The 14,931-nt window shown below is 43.5% G+C and overlaps 1 protein-coding gene across 3 annotated transcripts in view; it reads left to right on the top strand.

Annotated features, from left to right (window-relative positions):
- Positions 1-1,482: 1,482 nt before the first annotated feature.
- Positions 1,483-14,931, top strand: part of Sh3rf2 (SH3 domain containing ring finger 2) — a 133,812-nt gene continuing 120,363 nt past the window's right edge. For all 3 annotated transcript variants that reach the window (XM_013025535.1, XM_013025534.1, XM_013025533.1), the window contains exon 1: positions 1,483-1,860. In XM_013025535.1, the coding sequence (XP_012880989.1) occupies positions 1,483-1,860 (378 nt within the window). The remainder of the gene's footprint in view (positions 1,861-14,931) is intronic.

The following is a 14,931-nucleotide window of genomic DNA, read 5'->3' as shown; positions in this document are numbered from 1 at the left end:
GTCTTTTCCCCAGAACTTGGCTCAGGAAGCCTAAAGGAAAGATCCAAAGGGAGCCCAGAAGTCCAGGGAGAGTGTGCCAGCCAGGCAGGCAGGCGGCAGTAGCAGCCTAGCAACGAAAGCGTTAACAGGGCTGGGTAAGGCGATCCTTTCAAATGAGTAGGTCTCGGAGTTGTGGAAGTTTTCAAAGCAGTAGCAGCAGCAATTGGGGAGAAGACCAGATGGAGGCCCGGAGACCTAGGCTCCGCAGGGGTTCAGGCACCAGGTCAGTGGTCCCGCACACCTACCCTGCCAGCCCCGTGCTGCACTGCGCTGCTGCGCGCTAACTTTGGAAAGGAGACTTGGAAAGGTGAGACGCCATCTCTCTGCCCCTGTGTCATGTCTAGCCTGCTAGCTGTGGGGCCATGGCTCCTCCTGCCAAACCTCGCTGGCGTCCACCCAAGCCTTGGCGCTTGCGAGGGACAGCTGACTTCTTCCCAGGAGACTTTTCTAGACTGGAGACTTCCTTTCCGACATTTCAAAAGGAACTGTTTCTGAAACGGAGGATTATTTTTCAGACCACACACAGGCGCCCCTGCCTACCTGCTGCTTCCTCTTAAGTTTTTATAGGTTATAACCACAATCCAGAATTCCTACCTGCTTCAGGTGAAACTGAGAGTAATTGTCGAAGTTACTCAACCAGGGTAGGGGGAGGTGGGAGAGGGGGAAGGGAGGGAGAGGAGAAATAAAGAAAAGGAAATGAAGCTTCCCAGTACCCTGGCTTATAACTTAAGGCAAAACAACTTTTGAAAATAGTTTTTGTGTAGGAGTTTTTCTTGCTTATTGCTAGAACCAAAAAAAAAAGTGGAGAAAGGCATATTCTGGAGGAAATAATTTTATATCTGCATGAGTCAGATCAACTTACCTACTTGAACTTATCTGCCTATGATGCAAAGAATAATAGACTTAAATAGAGCAGGGGCAAGGGGGCGTAGAAAGGTAATGTCACAGAAATTACATTCTGCAGGTGGGAAGGAGAGGGTTTTACTTGGAGAGTTGTGCCTGACTGTCCTCTCCAGGCAGGAGTAGGAGCCCCCTCCAAGTCCTGTAGATACAGAGGAGAATTGCTGCCTCTCTCTTCCTTGCCCTGGTAGGACAGAAAGAGGCAGTGACCAGTCCTGTCCAGAGCTCCTTCTGATTCCTGCAACATGCAGCAAGCCTGAGGTGAGCCTTATACCTGCTAGACTGAATCAGAGAATCAGAATGAGTCATTTGCAGCTCCATTCCAGAACAAAGTACTTTGCAAAATGCCTTATGAGACACTGCCTCCTTGTAGGTGGGACATAACCTCCCAGAGCAGTCACATTTTTTCCCCCTTCTCTTCCTCTCTCCAAACAGGCAGGCATTCTGAGGCTCTGGAGAGACCCAGCTCTGGCCCCTGGGCTCAGTTTGCCCCTACCATGTGGACCCTGCTCCTTCAGGTCAGGACTGGAGTTTTAAAATAAAATGGATGATTTGACGTTACTTGATCTTCTGGAGTGCCCTGTGTGTTTTGAAAAGCTCGACGTCACAGCCAAAGTCCTCCCTTGCCAGCATACTTTCTGCAAACCATGTCTACAGAGGATTTTCAAAGCCCACAAGGAACTGAGGTGTCCCGAATGCAGGACCCTGGTGATTGGCAGTATCGAGGCACTGCCAGCCAACCTGCTGCTGGTGCGTCTCCTGGATGGAGTGCGTTCAGGACAGAGCTCAGGGCGAGGAGGCTCCTTCCGCAGGCCTGGCGTGCTGACTGCACAGGAGAGCAGGAAAAGCAGGAGCAGCCCTAGAAGTCTGCAGGTCAGTCCTTTCCGGCTAGTGCCCAGCATCAGGATCCACATGGATGGGGTAAGAAAGATCTTGCTTGTTAATATCCTGTGTACTCGTTTGTATGTGTATTTCCTGGGGGTTAGGGGTAGTGTGTTCTGAGTTACATGTACAGTGCTGCCAAGGGCTCCTCGGAGATAAGTTTCCTGAGCAGTGATCACTTTCCTAAGACACGCTGAATCCTAAGCCTATCTATCCCATCCATCTGACACTTCCCCTTAGAACTTCTAAAGGCTTCCTAGGTTCTCCTGACTTCTTGTCCAGAGAATAGCCTGTTTGGGGTATTTGTTTTGATCTTCCACTCCTGTTGCTCTAAGGCCAAAGCAGTGCCTGGAAAAATGCCCAGAGGGTGAGAAAAAGAAAACAAAATCTGACTGGTTTGCTTTTGAGATCTCTGAGAAGTTCTCCCCCATCTCCTCCCCCGCCCCCGCCAAAAATGTCACGCATTGTTTGAATTTTATCCAGATCAGTCTTTCCATGCATCGTTATAAAGCACTATTATGACAATGCTTGTTCATAATCTGTTCAAAGCTCTCAAGATACCTGGCGCCCAAGAGCTGCAGGAGGGAACTGTCTGTGTGGGTGGACTGATTGATGATGGCAAGGCCATGAAACACAGCAGATGTGTAAAGAGCCCTGCCGATTCGTAGTTACCAAAGGGATAAAATAGACCAAAGCAATAGACATGTCAGAGGCTGCAATCAAATGAGTCAATTAATTAATTAAGACAAGCAAATGAACAGACCCAGTGAAACCTCACAGATCACCCAAAAGGCTGTTTGTGCCTGATATTAATGGGAATCTACTAGCTGGTTCCTGAAAGGGCTCTCTGAGGGCTTTTCCTATGGGATGTTATGGAGGGACTAACTCTAGAGAAGAATCTTGTCTTTGCAAGTCCAGCAGGATTATTTGTACTGTGACTCCTAGAGCCAGGATTGATACAGTTGCCACCAAAAGCTGTAGCTTGGATTGTTGGCATACCTCAAAAACCAGAGCTGCATACTTTGAAGACGTGCCTAAAGCAAGCTTTAATTCCACCATCAGGGTCAAACAGATCTGCTTTGAAGCAGTGCAGGGTGTTTTTTAACATTAAAAAAAATTTATTGTAAAGATACTATACAGAGGGGTTACAGTTACATGAGTAAGGTAATGAGTACATTTCCTATCAAGCATTGTTACCCCTCCTTTGTTTTTCCCTTACTATCCTCCCCTCCCAATCTCCCCAACTTCTCCTGCCCACCCCTGAAGTTGGAAAGTTTGTTTTCAGCATAGTGCTTTGTACATCTCATTGTTACAATGGGTCAACCTGTATCCTTGTTTCAGCATTTTCTTATTTTCCTTCCCCTCCCCAAATTAGAAAAATGAATATACAAGATGCAAGGCACCAGAATCAAATACAGTGACAACAGGGGTTATACCATGGGGGAAAAACATACAAAAGAAACAAAAAATTGCATAGTACATTAAAAACAACAGCAACAAAGGAAAAAACCTCTTGTGTCCATATCTTGGGGTCCATTTCACATAGCATCATCTTATATGGTCATATGTACATAGCTTTTGACCTTTTCTGCTTGTGTAGTAAGATTATCCTAGACATATACTAGTTATTGCAAATAAGGGAAACCATGAAGGGAACCTTACTGCATTGTTGGTGGGAGTATAAAATTGTATAACCATGCTTGAAAGCTGTATGGGGTTTCCTCAAAAGACTACACACAGAGCTCCCCTATGACCCAGCAATCCCACTTCTGGGCACTTATCCAAACGATCACAAACAAGGCCATACTAAAGTTACCAGAACAACTACGTTTATCACAGCATTATTCACCATAGCTAAGATATGGAACCAACCCAGATGGCCTTCAGTAGATGGATAGATCAAGAAAATGTGATACACACACACACACACACACACACACACACACACACACAAAACGGAATCCTATGCCTCCATCAGAAAGAATGACACTGCCCCATTTGTTAGGAAATGGAAAGACTTGGAAAAAATTATATTAAGTGAAGTAAGCCAGGCCCAAAATGTAATGGTTTTGTAAGACTCTCCTCACACAGGAGGAAAGATTTGTGTGCATTTGGAAGTTGTCTCAAGTTTTCTTTCTAGTTGCTCAACCCTCCTTGGATTCACCGCATCTCTACACCAGCCATTGGGTAGGGATAGGTATAAATACTCAAAAATAGGTGTCAAAGGACGATGGTGTGATTTCTTTTCTCACTGTAAATGTTTGTATTGTTGTTGTTCTATGTGAAAGACTACATTCCAGAACAGGACTGGGCACTCAAACTTCTTGAGGTCTCTCCATTAGTCTAGATGTAGACTTCCATCAGAATCTCCAAGACCTACAAAGATAGAGTGGGGTTAGGAGGCAAGCTTTTCACAAACATTCCTCCAGAGTTAGGAAATACCCCTTGAATTATTGTTTTTTTTTCTTTTTTTAATGAACGGGGGGGGCGGGTGTTACAGTTACATAAGTAAGGTAATGAATATGCTCCTTTTAAAACACCATTACCCCCTCCCTCAGTTTCTCCTGTTTACCACTCCCTACTCCTTTCCCCTCCCAAGTTTTAAAGTTCATTTCCAACATAGTGTTTATGAGTATCATTGTTGCATTAGTTCATGCTTTGTCCTGCTCTTTCTGTGATTCCCTTTCCCTTCCATGAATCAGATAAGCTTATATTCAAGCCAAAGGGTACAGAAAACTAAAACAGATATAAAAATTAGAAATAACTGCATATAGGACATAATAAGAACCTCATTTCCAATTCTTGGAGTTCATGTTGATACGCTTCATTATATATATGGTCCCATCCACTTAGCAATTGGGCTATTGTGATCCACTGCTAGGAGTATCATAGACATATTCCAGTTAATCCAAAGAGGGAAATCATGAGATCTCTATTTCTCCCCTTGAATTCTTCAGTTCCAACAACCTCTATCCACTGGAGCTTTGCAAAAGTCTGACTTCCCTGTCAGGATTATTGTCATCATTCACTAAGGAACTGTTGCCAGCTTGAATGTACTTTTGTTCTGATTTGTATCTTTCCACGTGGCTATGTTGCTAAGACAAGTGGATCTGCAGCTAGTAAGTTTTTAAGCCATAGATTTGCAGGGTCCCCCCTGGCATGGGATTGGGAGCTGGTCATGTAAGAGAAAGCCATTAAGACAAGAGGAGTCCCTGGAACTCTCCTTCAGGGCCTGGAAACATCATGCAAAGGTACCTATCTTCTAAACTGCCCTGGACAGAAGCAGGTCGTGAGGCTGAAAGACAGAAGCAAACATCAAAGGGCTTCTGCTTTTAGGCAGAGCCTGGTTAGTAAAGATGCTCACTACAAGGGAGGAGCTGACAACACCACCACTCCATTTCCTGCAATTCCTGAGCTACCCTTTCTTGGTGTGCTCATCGCCTTCCTTTTGCCTCTCTCCATGGAAATATGAACAAGACCATCCTTGGATGTAAAGATGGTGTCAATGTGCAACCTGGTGCTTCTGCCCTAAAATGTAACTGTCTTTCCTGTAAATGTGAAAGACGCCATGTACCCTTCAGTTAAAGGAAGCAAGAATGGTCTGAATGCTCTGTCATTCTGTTCTGAACATCAGAAGTGTGGACTTAGAACCTCAGTGAAATCCTCCTGAGTTACTCGTCCTCTCTGCCTCTGTTCATTCAAACTTGCCAACAGCAAGGAATACTTGCTGCCTTACCTCTCCTCTTCCTCTAGGAGAGTGTGGAAATGATCTTGGCAACAGACTCTATCGCCTTAGAAAACTTCTGCCAGGCATATGCAAAGCATCACCATTATCATCCGTTTAAACTTGCCCCCTCCTGACTTTGGACAAGCCACTTAGAGTTGACTGGGTCTCAATTTAAAATTCTGTAAAATGGGAAAATATCTTGTGAAAACAGAAAGCCAGTGTAAAGCTTAACTAATTAGTGTTTGCAAAGCACTTTGAGAGGTTTAGATGAAAGGCATTTGGAAGATCATTATCATAGTAAACATTACTATTGACTGTTCGTTGTGCCTGGCCAAGCATGAGACATTCTATAGAACACAGAAGAGTTATAGCCCTTCTAGGAGAACAGAATAAGTATTATTATCAAGTTAAACTCCAGCCTATGGGGAATCCTGGTCAGGATAACACTAAGTATAAAGTACTCTCCTGAGAGGGCACAAATAACCTGTTGTCACAGGGTACCCATTTTGCAAAACACCTCTTCCAGAAGACTCGCTGATAACCCAGTACTCTGAAAGAGTTCATTTAACTTCCTACCCTTGAGCTTTTTCAGCCCAAAGTCTGTTCTGCTCACCTACCTTGGCTCGTTTGTAAAACAAGCTCATCCAGATCTTTTTGTTGGCTCAAGAAAGCCTGATGCATTTGTGCCAGCCAGGGTGCCAGGGTGGAACCAATAGTTACACCTCATGGTGCCAGCCCAAGAGAGAGAGAGAGAAAAATTAGCCCATTGTGCCTACACATCTAAATCTCTCCCAAGCGGATTGTGTAAAATGAAAACTTGAGAAATGGTGGCAGGTTTTTACAGCATGCAATTATTTCAAGCCAACAGGGAAGCTCCGTAAACTCTGGTGGGCCCCTGGTAATGCAAATCACAGTGTTTCCACACCCCCTCCCCTTTTTATTGTCAGAGGGGTTATAGTTACATAAGTCAGGTAACAAGTAGGGTTCTTGTCAAACTTGTTACCCCTTCCCTCCATTTTCTCCTACTTTCCCTCCCCCCACCCCTCCCTCCAAGCTGTACAGATCATTTCCAACATCATGTCTTGTGTAAATCACTGTTACATTGGTTCCCCGCTTGTCCTGTGTCTGTCTCTCCATTCTGTTGTTCCCCTTCCCTTCCTTTTTCCCCACACTGCCCTCCAGCTAAAGGAACTCTGCTGGCCTTCAAACAGATTAGGAGTTCCTCATGAAGGCCTAATCTCTTTTCCTTCTCACTCTGTTACCCTTTTATTTCTGCATTCGAATAGGCCATAAAAGCAGGGAAGTGGAGAATTTCCAGACTTTGAACATTATCAAAATTCAAATCTTGATTCTCTCCCTCCTTGGCTGAATACTTTGGGCGAGGCACCTAAAACCTCAGGGCCTCCAATTCTGCATGTATAAATGGAAGATAATAGCAGCACCGATCTCAGAGGGTTGTGGTAAGGCATTAAATGAGATGATTCATATCAATTAGCTCTTAGTACATAGACTGGCTCATAGTAAGTGCTCAAGAAATATTAGCTGAGATTGTTATTGAGGTGACTCAACACTTTCTAGTCTGAAGTACACACCCTCTTTCACTCTCTGATCAATCAAATGCCACTGCGAAACCATCTTTGGCACCCTGAGGTCTTGCTAGTTCCATTTCCCACTGTGGCCATAATTCAGATAGATGATTCTTCCCACATGTTCTGGATTTAAAGTCCCTTCTAAGACTTTTAGGGAGCTATGAGCTGATTGGAGGAGAAAACCCTCTAACTTACCTTTCTTCACTAAATAGCCAGTTTAAGGGGGAAATACGCACACACACACACACATACACACACACACACACACACACACACACGGCAAGCATCGGTCTACTTCTTGAGTATCACTGATTCTTCATTAACTCTCATCTTTCCCTTCCCCTGCCTTTCACTCTACTCCACAGCATGAAGGTTGCCACGCTGGGTTTTGCAGGGCTGGACTTTCTCCCTACATTGTTAAGCATCGTGCCAATCACACACATTCCCATCTTACTCACCCTGTATCAACAAGAACACACCTGCCACCAGCACACAGACCAGGTGGCTTTGCCCTAGAAATTTTTCTAGTTGGTCTTGCAAAGCAACCAAGGAGAGAAAAATGAGGTCAGAAAGCACTTTAGGGAATTGAGGCTGGGGAAAAACCAGAAGGTGGCCTGGCTCCATCCTGGGTCTCAGATGTTCTGTTCTGGGCTGTGATGCACAGGGTGGGTTTTTTTTTAATTTGCAAGAGGATGAAAATCATCTCTAGGTCCTGAAAACACTGGGCAGCTGCCACCTGGTACAGCAAGGACCATATGTGGCAGGTGAAGGGAGACAAATGGGTAGAAGCTAAGGTTGAAAAGTCAGGAGATCCAGATCATTCTCCAGCTTCACTCACATTTAAAAAAAACATGGCTTCAGGGCTGGGAAGGTGGCTCAGTGGTAGAGTGCTTGCCTTGCATGCATGAGGCCCTGGGTTCGATTCCTCAGCACCACATAAGCAGAAAAAGCCACAAGTGGCACTGTGGCTCAAGTGGTAGAGCGCTAGCCTTGAGCTGAAGAGCTCAGGGACAGAGCCCAGGCCCAGAGTTCAGGCCCCATGACCAACTAAAACTAAATAAATAAATTATATATATGGCTCCAAATCTCTAGTTCCTCTTCCCTCCCTGTTAATGCTGTGTTAAAGGATTTTTTCATTTCTTTAAAGTTGCTAACAGTGAGTGTGTGCTGAGATTCAATTATTTGTTAGCCATGAGGCCTTAGATAAGTTCTCGTGAATGTCTCAGATCCTCAGCTTCCATATTTGTAAAGTGGTGATAGTGATAATGTGTCCATCTATCATAAGGCAATTGTTGAGGAAAAATGAGCAGGGCATGCAAAAAGCTTAGGGCCAGATGCCAAGAGATGTCAGCAACAGAAAATAACAAAACAGGCACAACAGAGAAAGTCTACTGGTAGTTTGGGGTACATATATGCAAAAGAAAAAAGAAAATAAATGGGAGCTGGACACCCATGGCTCACATCCATAATCCTAGCTATTCAGGAGGCTGAAATCTGAAGATGATTGCTGGAAGCCTGCTTAGGCAAGAAAATCCATGAGACTCTTATCTCCAATTAACCACCAGAAAACCTTAAGTGGGGCTGTGGCTCAAGTGGAAGAATGCTAGCCTTGAGCACAAAGAGGCTCAGTGACAGTGCCCAGGTCCTGAGTTCAAGCCCTGGACTGGCAATTAAAAAAAAAAAAAAAACAACCACAAAACCTGGAGGTCTCCATTAGAAAACTGAACAAGGGAATTTAATGGATTTTCCAAAAGGAAGAAAATTTTGAAATGACAAAGCTGTAGTAATAGAAGACACATCAGTGGTTGTCTGGGGTCATGCCTGGGGTCATGGCTGCAGGAGGGAGAGACCACACGGGGCAGCAGGAAGTTTTATGGAGTGATCAGACAGACCCTGAGGTTGTCACACGACTCTGTAGATGCATTAACACTCATAGAAGTAAACATCAAAAAGTAAGTAATATTGGATGGAGGAACAAGCACTCTTGGATATTTCTTTTAGTGGCTACCTGCTTGTCAGCTGGCCACTCAGATTTCCTCTCACCTTTGGGTATTAGGTCAATGCCATTTCTAGAAAGACATTACCATCTTTTAGGCCATCAGAGTAATTCCTGCAGGTGGATAGGAGGACACACTGCATTAGGGAGCCAGATAGTCTATAACCCGCATCACTTCCTCATTGGTGAAAGGTCTCTAGCCTCACACAGCAGCTTGATCTTGCTGGGATGGCTAAGCAGTACAGACAGGTGGGTGGGACATGAGGTTCATCTCACTCAACCTCAACTTTCCACTGTATACATAGGCTGGATGTTGCCTATAGAATTAGCCAATGAATTATTTTTGTGTCATTTTCTTTTCCTCTTTGGAAAATCTGCTGTATCCCCTCATACTGTAAAGAGATTTGAAGTGAGGGAAAGTACATGTTCAACCTGTGGCTCGGGAAGAGCATCTTACCCAATCCATCCATATCTCCTTACATTGTGGGGCTTAATGGAGAATAGCTCAAATAAAACCACACTCAATTGCTTCTCCCTTTCATATATGTATTTATTCTTGTCAGCACTGGGGTTTTGAACTCAGGGCTTCATGTTACCTAGGCAAATGCTCCATTAATCCATCACTATTTTTGACAGAGGGTCTCAAATGTATGCCTGGGCGAACCTCCACAGTGGTTAGCATGAACGATGCATACCACCACTCCCAACTTTCTCTGTTAAGATGGGGTCACATAAACCTCCCCCCACCCAAGCTGGCCTGGAACCACAACACTCACTCCCCCATCTCAGCTTCCTACCGAGCTGGCATGGCAGGTGATACCATCACACTCAGCTCCTCTCTGTTACGATGGGGTCCCATGAAGTTTTTTGCCCAGGTTGACCTGAAACTAAGATCCTCTTGATCTCAGATCCTACATAGCTAGAATTACTTGAGCTGCTGGTACTCCACTTTCTCTCTTTTCCATATTTATTTCATCTCTTTTCCTTCACTTTCTTTCTTTTTCTACATTGAGACTAGAACTCAGGTCTTCAAAGTGGCCATGCCAGCACTGTGCCACTGAAGCCATGCTTCCCTCTAGCCCTTCCCTTTCTTTCTGTTCATACTCATATCTTAGACCATCTTTTCACAGGGTAGGCTCCAGGGTCAAATAAACCTGTGATTTAAAGCAGAGATGAACACTTTGCTTCAGAATCTTGCTGCAGGACGTTTGAGAAACTTTTAGCATGCTGATGAATGGTAACTCTCCAAGTGGGAGATTATAATAAGAAACATTTCCCAAACTTCAATGACGTTGGCACCCTTCACTCCTTTCCTACTCTCTTAGTCATGTTAATTGATTGTGAAAAATTTTGGAGATGCTGTTTTAGACAGAAAAAGTTCAGTCATAATGCAAAAGATACTTTCAGTCCACTGTGAAACTCAGTATCACTATCTTCTGTGGCATTGATTAGTTCCTACCAGTCTCCAGCTATGGGTGCTATGGTAACCTGCATGGCAAAGTGATGGTCTCACCATGCAGTACTCACTGTCCAAATCAGTCTAGGAGGCAAACTAGGTAGTCAACACATACAGACACATATACATATACATATATATACATATACATACTTATGTATATATGCATAAACATACCCACCGGTGTATGTGTGTATGTATACTTGTGTAACATACATATACCTTTGTGTATGTGTGTATGTTTAAATTGGAAATCTGCACACTGACCATAAAATATTATTCCTTGCAAGATGGAGTGTCTGGTTACTTTTGGCTCTTGAAGAAAAGAGCTGTGATGTTAGATGCTCGTTGCAAGATACATCGCGGTTAAGAAATGTTGAGATGTGAAGAAGGGAGTGTTGCCTCATTTAAATAAAATTCTAGAAAAGGTAAAATTATAAACTATAGTCATCTGGGGAGTTATGAAGGTGGCTTAGGTGATAGCATGTAGGTTCATCAAATTTTATCTGACTAAAATAGGGTATATCTTGCAAACAAATTGTAACTCCCTGACATCGATGAAGACAAAGAAGCTATAAACTCCAGAAAGTATGGGATATGAAGATGTCAGGTGGTAAGTTTGCTCAGTTTGGAGGAAATGAAGCTTGGTCAATAAAAAGAAACTTCCTAAAAAATGGGTGTGTTTAGTGATTGGAAGGGATGAAGTAGAGGTGGGACAGGGCAGGGATATGTTGAATTGGAAAGGGAAGGTGGAGGAGAGGTAGAAGGAAACAGGTGGAGAAGAGACAGGATGACTGTATCTACCTGCCTTCCTCTTGAGCTGGCTAGATACCATTGGGAAGAGGTGTATCATTGGCTGTCTGTAATAGAGTCTCTCCAACAGCCATTGTGCCAAACTGGTTACATGCCATCGTGTATCAGCTGCATCTACAGCAACACAATATATTCAATACAACCAAACAAGATATCTGAGATCCAAGTAGGTGGTGGAGCTTATGGGGAAACTGAGGAGCCATCTCCATGTCACTGGCAGCCAGAGGCATTCTTTTCTATTGAAATGGTCGGGTTACCGATAACCTTAGCCCTTAGGAATGCAAGCCAGAGCACTGAAAGCAAGTAGATAGAGCAAGGAAAGACCAGGCCCTTCCAGAGCAGCTTCCTGCAGCTGGAGTCTATGTCGGTCCCCAGGGTCACATTGTTGCTCTGGTCCAGCTCAGAGCCTTGACATTCCACAAACTTCCTGTGTACCTGTCGTGTTCTCTCCAGGAATACTTCTGGGCTCAGGTTCCAGACCTCAAATAGTTAAATTCAGCTCAACTCTCCATCATTCTCCAATTTTTTTCCCTAGCCTACAACCTGCCCCTTATTAGGACCCCCCAAACACCTTTTGAATGGTAGCATACAGTAATAAATACATTCCTGTGTGGCATGCACTCTTTCGAGTCACAGGATAACTCCTCCTGGTGCAGAAATGATGCCTTCATGAATTAAGCTATTACAGAGTTATGTGGGGTATGAACAGTGTACTTGGTTGGGCATAACGCATGTGGTGACTCAAATACTTTTGGCATGAATTACCTTCAATGATTTTTTTGGGTGACAAACATCATCTCTGGAAAATAGCGAGCCAGGTTCAAAATTGCTTAACTCATAAATTGCTAAGCTAGAGAAGATCAGAAGGGCCACTATGGGTATGGCTGAACTCTTGCATCATACACCATGAATTCCACATGTTCCTTTGTTCTTGGAGGAGATACTTTATCACAAGTTCACTGGCACTCGGTCCCAGCAAGACTAGTCACTAAAAGAAGTGACCTCTGAACTATGAGCTGAATTGACCTGGCTTCTACCATGAAAGCAAAGCGGCCTCTTGCTATTGTAACTGTGACCCCTCTGTACAGTATCTTTACAATAAATAAATAAATATATATATATACATATATATGTGTATATATATATATATATATATATATATATATAAAGAAAAAAGCGGCCTTGCATGTAGGGATGTGTTTCTGTACCTCTCATTCTGCTAAGACCCTAATCTTGCATTTTCCATTGTGGTGGGGTATACAGAGTATAAAATCTACCATGTTAGCTTCTTCTACAGGTATAATTTATTATCATCAAATGTGTTCACATTGCTGCGTATCCATTTCCAAAATTGGTCATATTCCCAAAGTGAAATTCTGTACCCACTAATAACTTCCCATTCTCCCAATTCCCCAGCACCAGCTATAGAAGCATATGTGCTGCATGTGTTTGTCTACACATATCTACATATACACATATGTACAGAGATGCATATATACTTATATGTAGACATGCGTACACATAAATCATTCAGCTACTATATGTATAGATGTGTACACACCTATACATAGATGCTTAATTCTTTTCCAATAAAGAAAGTCAGTAACTGCGTGTGTTTGTGTGCCAGTACTGGGGTTTGAACACAGGGCCTCATGTTCTTGTTTGGCCTTTCCACTTAAAGCTGGCACTCTGCCACTTGAGTCAAAGCTCCACTTCTGGATTTTTGCTGTTTACTTAGAGATAAAAGTCTCATAAACGTTCCTGTCCCAGCTGGCTTCAAATCATGATCCTCAGATCTCAGCCTCCTAAGAAGTAAGGATTATAGAGATGAGCCACCAGCACCCTGCTTCAGTATAATTTTTAAATATGTATTCTAGTTTTCTGCTGCTTCTGATGAAGCATCCACTGTGATAAGTAAGCAGGATAATATGACTCTGAAGACTATCTCCACGTTCATGTGTACTGGCTGTGGGCTTCTGGGTAAGTTAGCATTACAGCTCTGTGCATCATGGCTATAAAATGGAAATAATAGAGCTCACTTCACAGGATTATGGGGAGGATTTAATGAGACAATATCTACAACAGGCTTAGCCCAAGGCCTGGCACTAAACAAGCTCCAGGTAAGGCCAACTAGCTGCTTGTACTCATCCAGGTAGGTTTATCTTTTAAAGTGCTATTGCACTTACCTCAGGTATATACTGCCATTTCCTTTGCTGTAAACATGGCATAATAACTATCATGTGCCATTGGAGGCTAAATGAAGACAATTCTTATAGCACGGATCGTGCACAGGGTCTGCCAATACTAAGCTCTGTCAGCATTGCTAGCATTCATATTTCTTATATTTCATTCATTCAGCAGGTGTGTATAGGATGCCTTTGAACAGGATGCTTCACTTTTTGTTTGAGTGCTATTGGAAAACAAAAGCAAAGGAAATACGATCCTTATCCTCAAAGACCTGATGGTCTTTGAGGAAGGTGGCTATGAAAAGTAGCAGTTGTGATACAGTTAATAAATCTTAAAAAATAAAAATCACAGTGAGGCTGGGAAGGTGGCTCAGTGGTAGAGTGCTTACCTTGCATGCATGAGGCCCTGGGTTCAATTCCTCAGTACCACATAAGCAGAAAAAGCCAAAAGTGGTGCTGTGGCTCAAGTGGTAGAGTGTAAGCCTTAAGCAAAAGAAGCTTGAGGACAGTGATACCACAGTTACCAGGTTCACTCCTGTAATCCTAGCTGCTCAAGAAGCTGAGACCTAATGATCACAGTTCAGTTCAAAGCCAGCCTGGGCAGGAAAGGCCATGGGATTGTTCATCTCTAGTTAACCAGCAAAAAAGCTGGAAGTGGAGCTATAGCTCAAGCTATCAGCCTTAAGCAAAAAAAAACTAAGGGATGGTGTTCAGGCCCTGAGGTCAATCTTCAGTTCCAGCATTAAAACAACAACACTGGAGGAACAATTGATTCCACCAGAGTACCTGCATGGAGGACTTAGGCGTCCTTCAGTGGACTCAGTTCTATCTGCAGATTCTCACTGAACTCTCCATGCAACACACAGAGTTGACTGGTGCCTCTCATAACTCTGCTTACAAATAAAAGATTTATGTTCTGTTGGTGTTGGTATTAACAAAACAAAATGCAGAATATTATTACAGATCAGGTTTGATGTCCCTGTACTATTTGTGGGAAGATTCAAGAACATTATTGAAATTGCCCTTGTTTTTAATGTATGTGATCTGATTTCTGTTGCCCGGTCATTGATGGAAAGCCATGATGCTTAGAACTATAAACCTCAGATTACACAAAGAAGCAGGTACTCTGGGTGTTGAGTCGTGGCTCAGCAATGCCACGGGTTGGGGGAGCTGTATGCATATGCCACTCATGTGCCCAGCATGAAGAGTCACAAGAGAACTTGGGTCATTCACAGTTCTCCTTCTGTGAAAGACTAATAGGAGAGCTTTAGCCTAGAGACAGGAGAAAAAAGCAAATTATTCCAGAATGCTTGAAACTGGCTACCAACTGCCAGTGTTGGAGA

This window comes from Dipodomys ordii, unplaced genomic scaffold (genome assembly GCF_000151885.1).
Source record: "Dipodomys ordii isolate 6190 unplaced genomic scaffold, Dord_2.0 Scaffold85, whole genome shotgun sequence".
In the NCBI taxonomy this organism is placed as follows: Eukaryota; Metazoa; Chordata; class Mammalia; order Rodentia; family Heteromyidae; genus Dipodomys; species Dipodomys ordii.
Note: the sequence above shows the minus strand (reverse complement) of the source record. Positions and strands in the feature narration are given on the sequence as shown.